Raw genomic sequence first — 17,924 nt, 5'->3', positions numbered from 1 at the left:
TTATTTGAGGTTTTCTGTAGGATCTGTTGTTTTCAATGTAATTATTGTGCAACCAGTATAGAAAACACCTGGACAGTGCAAAGCCTTTAGCTTGAATGGGACTGCGATTTATCTTGTATATCCCAACCAAAGTACGTAAATATCCGGCACAGGAGACAAAACAACTACCTGGGAAGCCTGCCAGGATGCAGGTGGCAAACTAAGCCTCTTGCTGACAGAGCAAAGACATTTCTCTTCTGTTGTGGCTTTACATCTGCCCTGGTTCCCCTGATCCACCCCGTGCCCATTCAGGTATTGTCAACCAAACCTGAGACAGCTGTGGGTACCAGGAGAGGGTGGACAGGAATACATGGCCCAAAATAAGACTTGTTTTATAAGTTAAGGAACGTTATATAAGTTAAGAACGCTGGGAATTATTCAGGACATCATTTCAGCTCTGCCTTCCTCACTTACCTCGCTGGACTGAGCAGATGCAGCCTTGGCCAGCTGCTGCTCTTTGCATTTTGTTTTTCTCCTGAAGAAAAAGAATAATTACAGTTAAAAACCCAACAGCCTTCCCCAGGAAGGCAGTTCGCATGGCCGGCCAAATTAATCTCCAGGCCAACGCTTGGGAAAGCGCATGTAATTACAAAGACGGACCGATCTTACCTAATAGACCCGCAAGCTGGCAGCAGACTCCAGAGGAGAAATATTTAATTATGAGGGATGCATTGGCGCCAGTCTTGTCCTGCTCATGTAAGATGAGCACAGCAGTGCTGCACACCAGCTCACTCGGCTTGTACACAAAACGCTCCGATGATCTGCCTCAGCACAGCCTGTCCTCACCGTATCGATAGGTTGTGCTAACCATGTTGTGGGCAAAAAGGCTCTCACAGCCAATGTGGGTATGTTTCAGAAGTCGGATATATAAGCTGTGCTGCATAAAGAAGAATTTAAAGGCTTAACTCTGCTTCTCTGTTCAAATCCTGCAGGAAACAGGCTTGCTACGGGCTGGGAACAAAGGAATGGCTATAGTCCTGAGGTCCAGCAGCTACGTAAGGACAGGTCCTTTCCCGGCTGCTGTTTCCTCTCCTGGCACCTCACTGGAGGCTAACCTCAGACCTTCAGAAAGCAGACCCCTCGCTTGATAACAGAGCCCCAAATCCTGCCTTCACCCCAGGAGCATTGGGTTTGCTAAAAGATGTTCTTGACAGCCCCATGAGCTGAATTGTCCCAGGCTGACTGCCACCCACCTCCCCGCAGGTGCCAGTGGATGGCATGAAAAGCCTCCTGCATTCACAGTGTCCAAGGACACAGTTTTAATTGTGCAATGCACAAGCTGTTCTGTGGGGTCCCAGAGGGGCAGTACTGCTCCCCAAGCATCTTCAACTGCACACAGGTATCTCACACTTACACACAAAAAAAGATGCTCTTGTCCCAAGCCTTGTTTTTCCAGCCAGGTTCCTCACCTATAAAGAGATGTTGACCACTGCAAGATTTACCAGCCTCTCACTTCAATCCAAATTTGCCCAGAGCAGTGGTGGCTGCTCCATCCCTGGAGGTGCTCCAGGCCAGGTTGGATGGGGCTTGGAGCCCCTGATCCAGTAGAAGGTGTCCCTGTCTATGGCAGGGGTGTTGGGATTTAAGGTCCCTTCCAACCCAAACCATTCTGTAATTCTATGATTTTCCTGTCCATAAAGCTCAGCTCAGTTTTCATCCGTGAAATGTCAGCTTAGGCAGGAAAGAGAATCTTCGGGAATGATCCACACTGACCATGCAAATTGGAGGGAAACACACATCAAGAGATTTGCATTTAAGCAAATCCCAAACAAGGCATCGTGGAGACATCTCTAAACTGTAGAAAATATATTTCCGTCCGTCTCAGCTGGAACTTAACCAGTGGAGTATGAACACTGACTTCACTCCGCTCTGCGAAGCTCATGCTGGACGGCCCTTCTCCAAAGTCCTGCAGAACCCGAGAGCTGGGATTGTCAACAGTGACAACAATGGAAACTGGTGAGTTTCAGCACGTTGACTTTTCACGAGGGTAAAGATGCGTCTTCGTGGAAATATCAGGGAAAGAACTGTGCCATCCTTGGACTCGTACTAAAAAAAAGAAAATCAGAAAGAAGAATTTTCTAAAATACGATATGTGGCATCTTTACTATCTCAAGAATTTAATACTATTTAATAGCACGTTTCATCTTCTTTAGACTGAATTTATATTCCCTTCATAACGCAATATTTTTCCAAAAGGCAGTTAGACCAAAATTATGTGAAATGTGATTCCATTTGCTTGAAACTTACATAAAGTCGAGCCTAAATTAGCATTCCCCAATGCTGCCAATAGCAGAGTTATGTGGAGTTTTAATAGCCGACTGTTTTGATCATAAGCTTTTTGGGGCAGTCTCTTGCAATGTGTTTGTCCTGTGCCCAGTCTTGGCTGGAGTCTCTCTGGTTAGAACTCAAACACCAAAACCAAGTTGCAGCTGCCCCAGATTTCAATTGCTATGGCCTAAGAGAAAACATTTAGGGTAGCCCCAAGCCAGCACTGAGATTCTGTGTTGTTTAAGCCCTCTACTCTTCCCTTCCTGAGCTCTCCATGTGTTTGTGCACCTGGGGACACGATGCCACGTGAATGAAAGTGAGAAATGGAGCCAGCGGCACACCTCGAAAAGCAGAAGGGCCAAATGATAAATCACAATTTTAGAGATCAAACACATCAGCTGTGGAACGGCTGTTGGTGTTCCCTCGGCAGAACGCGGCTGTGTGTTTTCCAAGGGATTAGCTTCAAAGGGAAGTTCTTCCCTGGAAGATCTCAATAAAAGCCCACGTGGACATTCCTCCCTGGCTCTGCAGGTGCGAGCTCTCTGTTCAGGCACAGCCTGTGGCCAGGATAAAAGAGCTGTCCCCAGTATTGTACCTTGCGCCGCTCTGCCCTCGTGTGCCAAGATGCCTGTACACAAGGCAGATGTCACAAAGCTTTGTCTGGGCAGAGGAAGAGGAGAGATGCCTCACACCAGCAGTCACACAGACCCTACGGGCAGGTTGTGCTCTGTTTCAGGCAGGTGAAGAGAACGGAGCCAGCTCTGTTATCAGCCTCTTGAGTGATGTGGCCGAGACACTGTACCCCTCTTTGTGCCTTCCTCAATAAAACAACAGAGTCCTCAGCTGCCTGTCTGGATTTGCTGTGGATACAAAGCAGATTGAGCAGTCATCTCTTTTTCCTTTCCCAAACGTGGACTGGGGTTCACATCACCGTTCAGAGGAGCCACCCCAACCATCCAGGGTGTTTCCATCTTTGCTGCACCGAGATCAAAGCTCGCAGAGCGATGTGCCAAAAGCCAGCAAAAGGGCAGGGAGGGGCTAAAACATAACATCTCTGCTGAAAGCAATAGGGGCTGTAAGGTTAAATCAAGTTTTACTGATCCACAAGGGAAATGTAGGACCCCACAGAGCTCTCTTTGGAAAAATCAAAAGCCAAAACCCATCATCTTGCTGTTGGTCTCCTAAGGAATGATTCATACTAATAACAGCAGTCTTATAAGCTGCCTTCCTCACACGGTGTACAGAGGCGATGAATTTGCTCGTCCATAACAACCTCTTCCAGCTGCCCCATGCTTTCACTGAACTCTAATGCTCGTTTCATTCCCTCAATCCTTACAGATTTTGGCAAACGGGTGTACCAAGGAGTGCGAGTGAAACACACAGTCAAAGATCTCCTTGCCGAAAAACGATCCAGGCAGAGCACCGGCTCCCGCTTCAGTGTAAGTCACTTCTCACCCACCCACATTCCTTCTTTTTTGAGCCTGAAAAGTCATGTCATGTAATCCTCTGCTTTCAAGAGCGTTTATGGGTGAGTTCAGAGCACTGCTAGTATCGACAGGGAATGGCAAAAAATGTTAGGAACACTAGTGTTTGCCCCAAAAGATCACAGAGGGCTCCTTAGTTTTTTACATCAGTGAATCTTTGAGGGATTAAAGTCCTTTTTTTCTTTTTAAGGAAATCAGTAATGTGGTATTTTCCATTCCTTTCATATCCTGTGTATGACACCTTTCCAAGTCAACTTCCTTTTCCACCAGCCACGCTTGAACAACTCAGCACAACAAAAATAGATGTTCTTCACTGAATGCTGTGCTCCTTCCAGCTCCTCTCTGGCACGCTGGAGTGCCAGGGGAGATGCAGTGATGTTATGGTCTGGAAAGAGGCCAAGCATCAGTTTATAAGAGACGATTTCTTCTTAGAGTGGTTCTATGGCAACAGGAAGCCTAAATCAAATTAGAGTACACTACGTTGTTTTCTCTCAACCACCAGCCAGAAAAAAACAATGCTGTCCCCAGAAGAGGACATGATATTGCAGTGCCAGAACCTGGCACAGTGAACCATTCCCGGCGTGCTTTCAAGGCTCACCTTAACCGAGCAGAAGCGCCTCATTTCCAGGCCGATTGGGAGCAATGGGACCACTGACAGATGAGGACATACAGTGAAGCTGCTGAAGCAGTTGTCCTGGAAGGAAAGGGTGGGAGCAGAGACTTGAATTACTGGCACATATTAGCTTTTTTGCTCTTCCCCCCGCCCCAAGCCATTAGCCTCAGGCTTTTTGCCTTTAGCAAGACACCTCAAAGGGACTTGCAAGGAATTATTTTCACTTCTGTTTTCATGGATGTTAGCTCTGTCTAACAAAACAGGCAGAAAACCAGCACGGGCATTAACAAACAAATGTAGCCATAGATATCTTCCCAGCCTCCAGCTAATGCAGAAAGGCAGAAGATCCCTTGAGCTATGGACAGTCACCGGGAAACACGTGCTCCCGCCACGCAGGCATTTAGGAAGGCTGCTTTGAGGAGCAGCAGGCAGCAACAGCTGTTTTGCACTCACTGAGAAAACAGATCCTGGTTGATTACAATCATGCTTTACCTGCTCCCTTTCTGGAGGTGGCAGCTTCAACAGCTGCAATCAGAAGTCCTAGGAACTGTAAGAACACTTGCTGCTTGCTTTATTGCCCTTTGCTTTGTATTCCAGAGCTTAGCAGTTGTGCGTCTGTCTGATGCAGAATCAGCCCTGTTGCTAATTCCCCATAAGAGACAAAAAATTATTGTGCAGGGCAAACATCCGTATTTACTCAAACGTATCATGAAAAGAACAGCTGTAAGTGCAGCTCCGTTTATCAGACATAATATAATCCAGAATCAAAGCAAACAGCAGATAACTGAACACCCCTTTGTATATTTATGATGCAGTGTAATTTAGCTGCATCATTTGTTTGAACGTGATCTTTGCTCCAAAAATCAGGAAGCCTTTGTTGTGCCCGGGGAGGTCTGTGGAGGAGATCTGTGCTGCGCAGGAAAGGTCATCGCTCAGCAGAGGAGAGCTGCTGGGCTGCTTACAGAGGCAGCAGAACAGAAACAATTCCATAACAGCCAGGCACACATCGAATGACAGGAAAGCAGAACATGGGGTGATGAAAACCACGCAATCTGGGCTTCTGGGATCCCTGGGCTTTAGGGAAGGTCCGACTTTTTTCTTTTGGTTCATCCACCGCTTAGGCACGAACCAGCAGTTGCCCTCTGAATGATAAAGTGATTACTCTCTTTTCTCAGGCAGGGACACTGGTAGGCACGGGGATGAAGCGTTGTGCCCAGCAGCACTCAGAGGCGAGGAACAGATCACTCAGCAAACCAGTGAGGTGCCCTGCCCAGACTAAGCTTCGCTTTTGTCATCAACTTTTATTACTCCGGCTGCTGTAGTACTGATTGGGCCCACGGAGGAGATAGACTGAAACCAAAGGGCACCCAAGGTCCCCGTTGCAGGAGCAGGTCATTATTTTGACGTTGATTCATACATTTAGTCCCCCAAGGCAGCCTTGTAGGTGGACAGCACTCCGAGGTGACCAAGACAGTGAAGGAACACAGCTCCCTGGAGCACCTCCAGCCAGTAGTGCTGCCCCATTTCATGCAAGCAGACTGAGACCCAACTTCTCAACAGCTGAATACGCCGTGTGCTCGAGTGATGCAAAACAGACATGCTGCTGTGTTGCAGAAGACCCAGCTACCCCAGTCCCACGGCACTGCAAGGAAATAAGGCAGGGAGGAAATGAACTAATGGGCTTCAATTAAGCCTAGCCATTCGTTCCCCGATAAGGAGCCAGGAGGGAAGGGAAATGCAGGTCTCTACAAGTATGCAGGTGCCTGATGAAGGCCGTAAATGGGTTGCTGCAGAGGCTCTCATGATTAAATTAATGTAGCTAAAGCCCCTGCAGCCGATGCCACCTCTGTGGCTGACCTCAGAGGTGGGCATGAGAGGACCCACTGCCTGTGACACCTGCTGCCTGTGGCTGTTGAAGAGACAGATCAAAGAACAACTTAGACGCACCAGTAATTTGAAATGCTGCGTGCTAGAGGCTGGCAGCTGTGCCCAGGGACTCTCCTGTCCCTCCGGCAAAGCATCCCAGCTCTCATCACTGCAGCCCTTTGACCTACAGGCAGCAAACCTGCACCTCCTAATTCAATTCCCTTCTCAAACACAGCATTAGGGGTCCCAGATAACAGAACTAAACTACTGCCCGGTGGGGTGCTAAGACTGGAGTATAAACATTAGTGTAGAGGCCCTCACCATGACTTTCAAAGAGATTCCTCCTCTGTGGATGCAGAGAGGAGCTGTAGGATGCGATGGGCCGGGGGGCAGAAGAGGTGGTGGGAAAAATCCCTGCAGTCGGAGAAAGTTTTACTGAAGTGCCGTGGGTGCGGAGAGAGGGGAGTGGAGAGAGCATGAGATCAGATTTGCATGTAGGGGCTTTAGCTCTGCAGGGCAGTATGTGTTACCAGCTACAATCCTCACCGAGGTGCGCCCAAAAATGGCCCAGCTGGAACCAGGTGCAAGTTCTGATGCTGCAACGTGAACACTCATCTGCTTGCAAGCCAAAGGGCTCCTTCCTCATCCCTCCTATCACTCCTGCAGCCTGTGTGACTTGTGTGGGCTCAGAGCTCATTTTCATGATGGAGCAGGGAGCAGCTGCAAACCTCCCTCAGCAGTAGAAGGAAGTCCTAGGACTGGCAAATTTAATTCAAATCTAAACCTCTAAATTTGGTTGCTTGCCATGGCAGGAACCTCCTGTTTGCGCTATGCAAACTGAAACCAGCAAGTCACCATCACTGGCCAGGGCGATGGCACAGCTGCAGCGAACGCAGCAGTGGGTGCTGTGTTTCTGCTCTTTGGGTTTGGAGGTCTGGAGGCAGAACTCAAGGAAACTCTAGGTGTCAGCTCTGCTCCAGAGGAGCCTTCAACACGTTGCTTTGTAGGGAATTAGTCACCATGAGCACCAAGGTCACTCAGGGCTAATTCTCCCTTCCCTAGGGGCCAAGAGGAGATTATTATTATCAGTATTGCTGTAGCACCCACATAGGAGCTAGGAACAACTGCCTGCTACACACAGCCTGCTCGTTCTGCTGGGAGAGGCCAGCTAAAGCGGCTCTGCGGCAGGTAAATGCAGCGCAGGAGAGCTGGGATAGGACACAGGCAGCGCAGAGTCTGCCTGCTTTGACCAGCCAAGGGTTTAAATACCAGCTTATTGAGAGCTGTTTCATGCCAACACCAAAATGACAGCTCAGCATTCTGCTTACATTAACGGACCCTGCAGTACATGAGAAGAAGCCAGTTATCTTGATATTGCTCCTCTTATCAGCTCCACACAAGACCTTCAAAATCTCTTCTTAGCCTACATCTGCTAATACCTCAGAGGCCCCAGGCTGGAAATCTTTATTTAAACTCTTCATACCGATAGCACCAATCTCAAACAGCGCATCTGCATTACGCCAGCACCTTCCCAAACTACATGCTTAGCGAGCTGCTTTGCTTCGAAAGGATGTTTTCTTAACCTATCTTCATCTTTTGCAGGGCAGCACCAGCGCAACGCAGTCACCATTTGTCCAAATGCCAGGTGAGGTTTTCCTCCACTGATAAATAACTTCCATGCAGGTTGGACAGTTGGTGCTGCTCCTGTCTCTTCTCCTCCAAGGAACATAAACTGAGCAAAGGAGCAGGGCCATCACTCAGAGAGAACCCAGGAGGAAAGGAATTGAAAGAGCCAAAACAGGAACAGTAACAAGCAAAGAAAGGCCCCTGTAAACTTGTATGAAATTCCCAGAGAGGTGAAAGAGAGGTGATTAAAGCAGTCTGCAACTCCTCCGATAGAGGTGCCACACAGAATCCCTTCTTTTCCCTCTGCATCTTTTAGTTTTCCCTGGAGTTGAAGAAATAAAGTAAGAAAGAACGAGCTGACCTGTTTTGTCCCTTGAGCTCTTGGGCAGGGAATGGAGGGCGAGGCTGGAACAAAGGCAGGCGGTTTTGCAGCTGTAACCCCATCCTCCTGCCCAGGGGCTGCAGCAGAGCAAGGAAGGAGCATAGGCTGGAACAGCCAATCCCAGTCCCTCGGGGCTGCTGCTTGAAGCTTCCCAGAACACACTGGTTTGCTGCAGAGGTCATCAGCTGAATCAGGGCAGTTGGAGGTGCTAAAAGCACATGGGCTGATACAGCTGCTTAAAGGCAGGATTGACTCCTGCCCTGGGTGTTGCTAGAGGGAAAAGGGCTCTGTTTGCACCTGCAGCAGTGGCCGTAGTTCTGTGGCTCCCCAGGTGCTGCTGTTACGGTTTCCCTACAGCCAACCCTTTTTTCTGACCACCACAGGCTCACCTCCCGCAGCTGGTTACTACAGCGTCAGGAGATCCTTCACAACTGAGCTGGATTTCCACAATACAAAGCAGTTTGTCAGTGATTTCTACTCATCCCCTCTAGGGTCCAAGCCCTTCTCGTGCGATTCCTCTGCCACACAAGGCTACCCAGCGCTTCTGGACCCGTACCTCACCGACCAGTATGGGGATTACCGCGCCACTTCCCTCGCGGCTGGTGCCAGCTCCTTCTTCAGCCCTTCTTCTGTGCCCCCTCTCCCGCCATCCTTCCCCAATGACACTGCACATTTCCTGCTAGTGAGTGAGTCTATGGTTCTCAGTCCCCAATGAAGGAACACCCAATTTAAAGCCGGGGTTAAGTCAGGGGGATTCATCCGGGAAGGACGTGGGTGTTCCAGGAGGCAGTCACAGCAGAGCATGCTGCGGATGGGGCAGAGCCGAGAGGGAACTGTGCTTCTCTTTGTTCCCATTCTCTGTCTCCTTGACCCCTCTTCCTGGTGGAGACCAGTCCCTAAATTAACAACCCAGCCTGTTCCCTAAAACAGAGATTCTGTTAAGGTCCTTAACTTTCTAGAACCATCCTTTGTCAGCTCCAGGCAGTTGCCCATCCCAGCACCAGGAGCCAGCTCCATTCACAGCCCCAGAGCATTGCTCCTGGGCCCCGCAGCTTCGGTCCCACCCAGAGCCTGTTTCAAGGCTCTTTGCCCACTCTTGACATCACGGATGTTTCCTTTCAACAATTTTAACACGAAATACAGTCCCAGAGCAAAAGAAACCCTTGCGAGCGTTCCCAGTGGGGATAGATATGCTGTTATCTCCAGGACAAAGTTCTATTCTTAAGGCTCTTTCTTGCCTTTTCTCCCTGCTTCCATGCAGAGAGAGCCCTGGGAGCAGACCTCACCCGACAGTCTCAGCCAGTCGGACGGCACGTGCTCCGACCCTCTGCAAGCACTGCCTGCCAGCATCACCTGCCTCTCCTCACATGAGTCCGGAGGTGTTTCCCCATACCGAAGCTCAAGTTGGACTTCAGCCATCCCTGGAACCCAACCCTACCCTCTGCATCCTCTTGAAGATGTCCACTACTCCTCCAGCTACGCTGCCACCTCATCCTACTCCTTCTCACCGTTCATGACTGTGGCAAACGAGCTCACCTCCAGGATGAGCCACCTCTTGCCGGAGCAGTCCTCGGAGATGCCGCCCCTTCATGAAAACTCCGCCTGGGCAAAAGAGGATGGAAGTCCCATCTGGGGGGCTTATGAAGGCCGGAGAACTTATTGATCTGGAGGACTTGTGAAGGCTGGAGAACTTATTGATGAGAGATGAGAGCTAGAGAAAAAGAAAAATGGACCATTATTGAAGCAAATGAATTACTTCTATGCTTTTGCCTAAAGCTGGTCCTTCAAACAGAGGATGCTAACGCCATGCAACGCTTTGTGCTCTGTTTAGAAATACATTAGCTGGACATACCCCATTTAGCTTATATTGGTGCCTTCTGAAAGACATTTCTCACTGTCCCACTGTGCTGCAAGTGAAATACACAGCCTGAAAAATATCTGCACCCTATGGGCCTTTCCTGCAGCCAAGATCTCAGAAGAAAACAGGTTGCTCAGACCCTTAAACTACATCTGCAGAGCGATGTTACCAGGAGAGATTTGGGAACGCTGGGGAGCAAAGCAGGGACTGGGGGAAGCCCTCCTTAATATCAGAGTCTGTATAATGGCATCTGTTACCCAGTGGCATTAATGTACATCCCCGTGTTGGCACGCTGGGAACACGGCATTGTCTTGGGTGACAGTTATGGCCCGAGTAGCAAAGGCACAGCGCATCTGATCCTCCCAAACCAACCAAACGCAGCATGCCATGCCACACCAGCGCCTGGCAGACAGCTTAGGGCGTTGGAAAGGACCGTTGAGGCACCCTCCTACCTGCAGGAGGAAGCCTCCCCATCCCTCCCACCTGCAATACACCCTCCCCAATTTCCCTCTTGCCCTGAAGAAAGCACAGAGCTGTTCCCTCTCTTCCCTACACCAGATCCACACAAGTGATGTGGCGTTGGTGGGCGCAAGGCAGAGGGCTCCCCTTGCCCCGGGGCACCCAGCCCAGGGCTGGGATGGGGACCACGGCTGGTGGGATGTCCCCGTCCCCACGGCCACTAGAGGTTGCTCTGCACACACAAACCCACGCACAGACGAGTCCTGGGCAACTCTCCCAGTCCTGCCTGCTGCACCCCCTTTGTCCCACCTTGTCCCCTAGCCTGGCGCCCACAGTAGCAGCAATAAAAGCCTCATTGAGGAAGCACAAGAACTTTAAGGCTCTCCTTTGTCTTTTCTCCTCAAATCCTGGCACTGACAGGGCACTTGGTGCCTTCTCAGCACCCTCCAGGGACCATAAATGGCACTGGGGGTCACAGGATTGGGCTCAGAGCATCACTTCGTGCCGGGATGCTCTGCACCTCTGTGCAGGGGAACGTGGATTGGGGACACAGCTCTGCACCGAGAAACAGGCAGTATCGAGCCCTTATAAGCAACACTGCAGGGAGCTGCCAAGCAGGACAGGTCAGTCCTTCTGTACAAAGCCCTTTCTTTTACAGGCGTAACACCTACCATCATCCCTGGCACCTCGCATCCTGCGCCCCAGGGATGTCCCTGCGCCCTGGTGCCCATGCAGCAACTATAGCAGCCCCTTGCTCAGCCCACACCCGGCAACACCACCTTCCTGGCTGTTCAGGCATCTGCAATCCATCCAGTGTACGTTCTGGTATCAAAGGATGCAAAGCGCGTTCTCAGAGATCTCAGCAGCTGCCCCACAAAGGAAGGCTCTGCGCAGGCTGCCCAGGGACAGACCTCCCCCTGACCCCTCACAGCACAGCTCAGAAGCAGCTGCAGAACTGGAGGACCACCAGCCCTGGTGCAATGTGCCCAGCAGCACCCATTTATGCCTTCAGGGGCTCAGTGCCGCCCCTGCTTCTACCCCACAGGGGTCCAAGCCTCCTCCCTGAAGCTCTTGCTTCACTCCCAGAGCAGCAGCCACAGAGCTGTCCTGGGAGTCACAGCCGTGCAAAGCTCCCCCCCGCACCCCTGCTGCTGCGCTGGGGTCCCTCCCAGCACCTCTTGATTCCCCAGCCTTGTTCAGCCATGCTCAGGAAGCAAATTCCAATGGCTCTCTGAACCCCAAATGTCACCTCCAACCGCCTCATGGGCTGCACCCCTCTTTTTGCTGGTGGAGCCCTGGATAGACAGGGGAAACTCAGCACAGAGCAGGGACTGGCAGCCGGGGCTCCTCCGCACATGTGCTAAGCGTGGGCTGAGCTCACCTGCCTCCCGTTTGGTCCATGGGCACCACGAGTGGCAGCTGTGGAGCATCCCAGGGGGGCACCTGCTCAGGCAGAGCATCTCCCCTGACCATGGGCCAGGGCAAGGCAACGAGCCCCAGCGCATCTCGGGGTGTGTGCACTTCTCCTTGCCCCATACCGAGCCCCTGTGCTCCCAATTTTGAGGCTTGCATGAGCCCATAGCCTTGTTCCACTCCACAACGAACATCACCGGTCTAAATCGCTGTTCATCACAGTCACCATGAACTCTTTCAGCTGTATCCTCTTCCAGGGCTTCACATGGAGGGGGACACCACGGTCGGTCTGGCTGTATCCCCATCAGGCTCTGAGGGAGAAGCAGGGACAGAAAGTTTTTGAGATGTCTTGGAAGAGTTTGACCCACCCTGGCAGTTCATTCTTAACTGAGGCAGAGCCTCCGGGAGCCTCAAAATGCTCTGAAACCCATGACGTGCAGGAACCCCCCATACGCAGGTGCTTCGTGTTTCCTTTGGGGCGCCGCTCGGTCGCGGTGGGAGCCGGGCAGCCTGCACGCTCTGCTCTCTGCTTACAGAGATGAACGCTTCCCTGGCTCCCAGGGGTGCTGGCTCCCCTGCACGGCACCCACAGCACCCACCACCCACATTTCAGCTGGAAGCAACCCCAGCAACACAGGAGCTTTGTGTCCCAAACTGCTTTGCACCGTTCTCCCCTCCGACCCCGCTCCTGCGACTCCCCCAGCACAGCACCCTGCTTTTTGCTGCCTCGCAGGTGAAGGGAGAGGGCTCCTTTCCATGGGATCCCACGGGAAGCATCCCTGCAGAGCCATCCCGAGCAAGCCTTGGCCTACCAAGAGCTGCAGAGATGCATTTCAGCGCAAGGAACAGCATCGCCGCTGTGACCACTCCCCGCAGACATCAAGCGTATTTGTTCATTTTAAAGGAAAAGAAAAGATTCAGCGGCAACAATAGCCAAACTGAACCGCTGGTAGATTATTAACTGCCTGGCCTGCTTTCTGCCTCAGCCAGGTATTCCCCGGGCACGGCAGAGACTGCGGTGCCCGGGGAAAGCTTTAAACCTTAAAGCCTAAACCCCCCAATGACATCAGTATTGGATGGTGATGAAGGGTTGTCCAAAACCTGTGTCATCCTACCCCGCGCTGAAACCTCACCGCTCGCAGCCCGGGCCAAGACGAGAAGAGAGGGGCTGATGCGTGCAGCGAGATAAAACAGTCTAAATTAGGGGGAAAACACAAATAAACTCCAATATAAGGCCAGCATCGGGGCAGAGGGGGAGAAGTGTTGTGGGTAGAAGAGGGATTGAGGTCGCTTCGTCTCGCCGGGTGCCCAATGCAGCCTCTTTGTTCCACCACGCCTGCACGCTGCCATTTGGGCCCAAAACCTTTAGTATTTAGCCCTAAAACGTGAAAAAAATCTTACAAAAAGCAGCTCAGTCCCTCGCAGAGCCCTCTGTACGGGTAGCAAACGAAATAGGAGAGGGCTGGAGCCCAGCCTGGGCGTTTGAGGGGGAAATATTGAGCCGGTTTTGAGGCATCTGCTTCGTTCGGGGGAAGATGGCTAAAACCCTGCGAACGCCCCCAAAAGCAAAGGGCGGGGGGGGGTGGCCCCACCAAATCTTATTCCCCCAGACCCTCTGCTAGACGGGGATGTACTCGGCTTCACCAAAAGATAGCCCATTTTGTGGAGCCTTTGAATATTCAAATTGAAAGTATCGCGCAATCATCGATTGTCAAATCATTGGTTTCTAGAGGTTTTAAATACTTGGCATTAGGAGAGAAAAACTCAAACTTATATCCGTAGGGATAAAACATTAATATTGTGGGGATCCACCTGGCGTTGCCACCGGGCAAAACGGGTCCTTTCACCCCCAAATTTTCAGCCCGTTGCCTGTCGCCTCCCCCGGGGCCGGAGCTGTGGCCACTGCAGCTGCCGTTTGGGCAACCGGAGGCGCATCCCGCAGCCGCGCAGGATGTCTGGTAAGCCCGGGCAGGACCCCCTCCCCGCACACCCTCCTTCGGGGCCGTTTCGGGGTTCCCCGGGGTCATTTCCCCCCCGCCGGGCAAAACCTTTCCTGCCAAGCGAGGAAAGGCGGCGGAGGGCGGGGAGGAGACGCCGGGGAGGGGAGAGGCTTCTGCTCGCCCAGCGCCAGCCCCGAGCGGCTCCGATCCCGGCGAGCCCCCAGCGCCCATCCCCGCGGCGTCTCGGCGGCGCAGCCCGGGCTCTGCCCCTCCACGGGCTGCTCCTGACCCCCGGCTTGTCCTGCTCCCCTGCTCCCCATCCCCACTTCCACCCTGACTCCCTGCTCCCCATCCCCCAATTCGACCCTGACCCCCAACCTGACCTTCAGCTTCTCCTGCTCCCCTGCTCCCCATCCCCACTTCCACCCCGACTCCCTGCTCCCTGACCCCAAGACCACCCTGCTCCCCTGCTCCCCATCCCCCAGTTCAACCCTGACCCCCAACCGGACCCCCAGCTTGTCCTGGTCCCCCTGCTCCCCATCCCCAGTTCGACCCTGAACCCCTTTTCCCTGGCCCCAAGTCCATCCTGACTCCCTGCTCTCCATCCCCAGTCTACCCTGACCTCCTGCTCCCCATCCCCAACTCCCTTCTGACCTCCAGCTTGTCCTGATCCCCCTGCTCTCCATCCCCAGTTCAACCCTGAACCCCTCCTCCCTGACCCCGAGCCCACCCTGACCCCCTGCTCCCCAAGTGCACCCAGCCCCCCCGCCTGCCCTAACCTCCAGCTCCCCAGCCCCGGTCTGACCCTGACTCACTGCTCTCCAACCCCAAGTCCAGCCTGATGCCCAGCTTCTCCTGATCCCCCTGCTCTCCATCCCCAGTTTGACCCTGATCACCCTGATCCCTGACCCCAAGTCCAACCTGACCCCCAGCCTGTTGTGACCCTCTGCTCCCCAAGCCCACCCAAACTCCCTTAATCCCCCAGTCCACCCACCTCCCCATCCCCAGTCTGATCCTGACCTCTTGCTCCCCATCCTAAGTCCGCTCTGACCCCTAGCTTGTCCTGATCCCCTTCTCCCCACCCAGTTTGACATTGACCCCTGCTCCCCAACTCTAAATCCCCTCTGACCCCCAGCCTGTCCTGACCCTCTGCTCCCCAAGCCCACCCAAACCCATCCCCAAGTCCCCTCTGACCCCTTCCCTGTCCTGACCCTCTGCTCTGCATCCCAGTTAGACCCTGACTCCCTGCTCCCTGACCCCAAGTCCACCCTGACCCTCAGCTCCCCACCCCTAGCTTGACCCTGACCCCCTGCTCCCCATCCCCAAGTCCCCTCGGAGCCACAGCCTGTCCTGCTCCCCATCCCCAGTTTGACCCTGATCACTGTGCTCCCTGACCCCCTTACTCCCCATCTCCAAGTCCACCGAGACCCCCAGCCTGCCCTGACCATGGTGCTCCCCAACCCCAAATCCCCCCTGACCGCCTGCTCCCTGACTCCAAGTCCACCGAGACCCCCGAGCCTGCCCTTGTCACGCTGCCCCTGCCCCACGTCCCACCCCACCACCCTGCTCCCCGGACCCTTCCCACCTGAGCTGCTGGGCGCTGTGGCCGTGGTAGCCCTGCTCTCCGCGGAGCGCTGGGAAAGCAGCATCCTTGGGGCACTACACTCTGCCAAGGGAGCCGGGGGTTACAGCTGTGCCCATACCTCACCTATTTTGTTGGATAGAAGCATGAAACCACGAGCTCAGTGATCCCCAAGAGCAAAGCTCAGCAGGATCCCCTCCAGGCTGACCTGGCCTTTCTCGAGGGACCCGCGTGCCCGCTCCAGCACCACCTCGACCGGAGCACCGGGAGGGTTGGGGTGGGGGAACAGACAGGAGGATGACGGTGACGTACAGCCATCCGCGATGGGGACCGGTTGTACCGGAGGAGGACGATGCCCACAGTGAGGGATTTCTTGGCTCTGTGGACAGAACCCTCAAATCCATCCCTGCAGCAGCGATAGGATAGGGAACCTGCACCCTGCTGCTTCCGCTGCGGAAGAGCCGACTGCAGGCGGAGAGGACACAAGCGTTTGCGGGGTCTGCTGCGGGATGAAAATAACAGGAAAAAATCAGGACAGAAACAGAACTGCCAGAGGCTTTAAATATTTCACTCTGAGCACAGGCAGTGAAAGTGATTTTTATTTTCAGAGTAGGTAAATCCTTTACCATTTCCTGTACTAAAAATCCCTCGGCGGGCGGTGAATGGTGGTTCCTGGTTGGTTTTCGCTGGATTAGAGACATCCTAAAGGCTCGTTTGAAATAAATAGGACTTGTCCAGAATGAGCAAAATGAAGAGATAATCTAGGCTTTGTAAGAAGTGGTTCATGAAAGCAGGCATTTTATTTGTGTTTTGTTTAGCCCGCTGAATAACTGCTCACGTGTTTCCATTGTTTTATTCCTGGTCTTCGTCTGCCGGATGAAGTGCTTCCCGCATCTATTTTCAGGTCTTAGGAGTAGCAAGTATGATAGGAATTTAAATAAATTCAACATTAGCACCAGATGGAACTTGGTATTAGGACACCTGGAGAGGGGGTGGAGGAAAGAGGAGATAGAAAAGAATAAAACACATGTGATTGCTAAATATTATCAATGCCAACGTTTTAATAAATGTCTGCTTATCACGAGCTTGAATAGCAGGTGTTAAAGAGGGCCATAAATGTTGATTACAAGTGACTTAACAGTGACCAGTTAATCATTTGTTAACTCCGGGTAGGCTCCACGCAGAGCACGTCTGAAAGCGTCCTGGATTTGCTGTATGCTCTCAGTCTCCAACCTCGTAAAGTGTTTTTTTCCACACCTTATTTCAGGGAAGCCCAAAGTCTATCAAGGCGTTAGAGTAAAGATTACAGTCAAGGAGTTACTGCAGCAGAGAAGAGCGCGGCAAGCAGCAACCGCTGCAGCGGTAAGTAAAAATCATTTGGTGGCTGTTTTGTCTCTTCTCTTTTAATCTTTTTTTTGGGTTGTTTTTTTTTTTTGTGCTGAGAGTGTAATCTTTGAGCCAAGGAAACTACCAGAATCTGAGTGTAGCAGGGTGGAAGAACAACACTCAGCCAGGGCAACTTCATCAGGGATCTAAACAACCGACAGTTTGAGCCGTTAGTGCAGGACTGGTGCTCCTGAAACGTAATTCACTCTGGGATGGAAGCACCAAATGGAGAAATTTCATTCCAAATGAGACCTATCTCCGTAACTCCAGTATCATCGTGCTGGACGAGCGAGGCAGACTGTGGTCACTGCACCCCATTGGAAGCGTGGCTGGGCTGAGGCGTGCACCAAACTCGTTTGCAGCGTCAGGGGAAGCCCAGGGAACGCCTTTGACCCGACCTGTACAGCTCTGAGGAGCCGCAAGAGCTCTGTCACGCTAAGGCTGCTCCAGCCTCCCCCTTTTCCATGAATTTCAAGCCTCCAGACAGCTGCTTCCAACCTCCCCTAGCCCTGGAGGCTTTCTCCTGCCCAGTTAGATCAGAGAGGGAATGGAGGCACCAGAAGCTCCCAGGCAATGGAGAGGGTTTGGGAATTCAGGATTTAGCAGCAGCTGAGCACCGCATTTTGGCTTGGAGAAAGGAAGAAAACAAGGCATAGGCAAAGACCTCTTAACAGGGCTCCATCCTGCTCTGTTAGGGCTCCTTAGTGTAATATTCAAGCGTGTTTGTCTGAGTTCAGGTCTCCAACATTTTCCAGTACCAGCTGGGCAGCTCCCAGCCCCATCCCTTCTGAAGAAGGGGATGGACATGTGTGTGTACACACACACACACACACGTGTACGCTCTGACTCACTCTTCCAGTCTTTGTCGGAGTCCTCTAGCTCCAGCCACTCTAAGGATTTGCATAAAGAGGGCGGTAAATCATGACTCCTTCCTGGTTCATGACATTCCAGCTTTGGAAGGATTTCAGATTTCATCTCCCACCTCCTGTCGCTCGTCATAGCTGATTG

The 17,924-nt window shown here is 52.4% G+C and overlaps 1 protein-coding gene and 1 long non-coding RNA gene across 2 annotated transcripts; one reads left to right on the top strand and one right to left on the bottom strand.

Annotated features, from left to right (window-relative positions):
* Positions 1–382: 382 nt before the first annotated feature.
* On the bottom strand, positions 383–8,438 carry LOC128854375 (uncharacterized). Its single transcript, XR_008453430.1, has 4 exons — positions 8,258–8,438; positions 4,390–4,485; positions 649–2,085; positions 383–514 (listed from the first exon to the last, which is right to left on the bottom strand). It is a non-coding gene; the product is annotated as an uncharacterized LOC128854375 (long non-coding RNA).
* On the top strand, positions 1,860–10,888 carry POU2AF2 (POU class 2 homeobox associating factor 2). Its single transcript, XM_054087096.1, has 5 exons — positions 1,860–1,995; positions 3,646–3,746; positions 7,873–7,915; positions 8,770–8,960; positions 9,540–10,888. Exons 1-5 carry the CDS (start codon positions 1,920–1,922, stop codon positions 9,939–9,941), a joined length of 813 nt encoding a protein of 270 aa, XP_053943071.1. The 5' UTR covers positions 1,860–1,919; the 3' UTR covers positions 9,942–10,888.
* The last annotated feature ends 7,036 nt before the right edge of the window (positions 10,889–17,924 follow it).

This window comes from Cuculus canorus, chromosome 23 (genome assembly GCF_017976375.1).
Source record: "Cuculus canorus isolate bCucCan1 chromosome 23, bCucCan1.pri, whole genome shotgun sequence".
Lineage (NCBI taxonomy): Eukaryota > Metazoa > Chordata > Aves > Cuculiformes > Cuculidae > Cuculus > Cuculus canorus.
This window is presented reverse-complemented; position numbering and strand designations above follow the sequence as displayed.

Excerpts from the sequence above, each read along its gene's own strand:
- POU2AF2 (XM_054087096.1), top strand. The coding sequence starts at position 1,920 with ATGCTGGACGGCCCTTCTCCAAAGTCCTGCAGAACCCGAGAGCTGGGA. Across the intron at positions 7,916-8,769 it reads ACCATTTGTCCAAATGCCAG|GGTCCAAGCCCTTCTCGTGC; the intron begins GTGAGGTTTTCC and ends CATCCCCTCTAG. Across the intron at positions 8,961-9,539 it reads ACACTGCACATTTCCTGCTA|AGAGAGCCCTGGGAGCAGAC; the intron begins GTGAGTGAGTCT and ends GCTTCCATGCAG.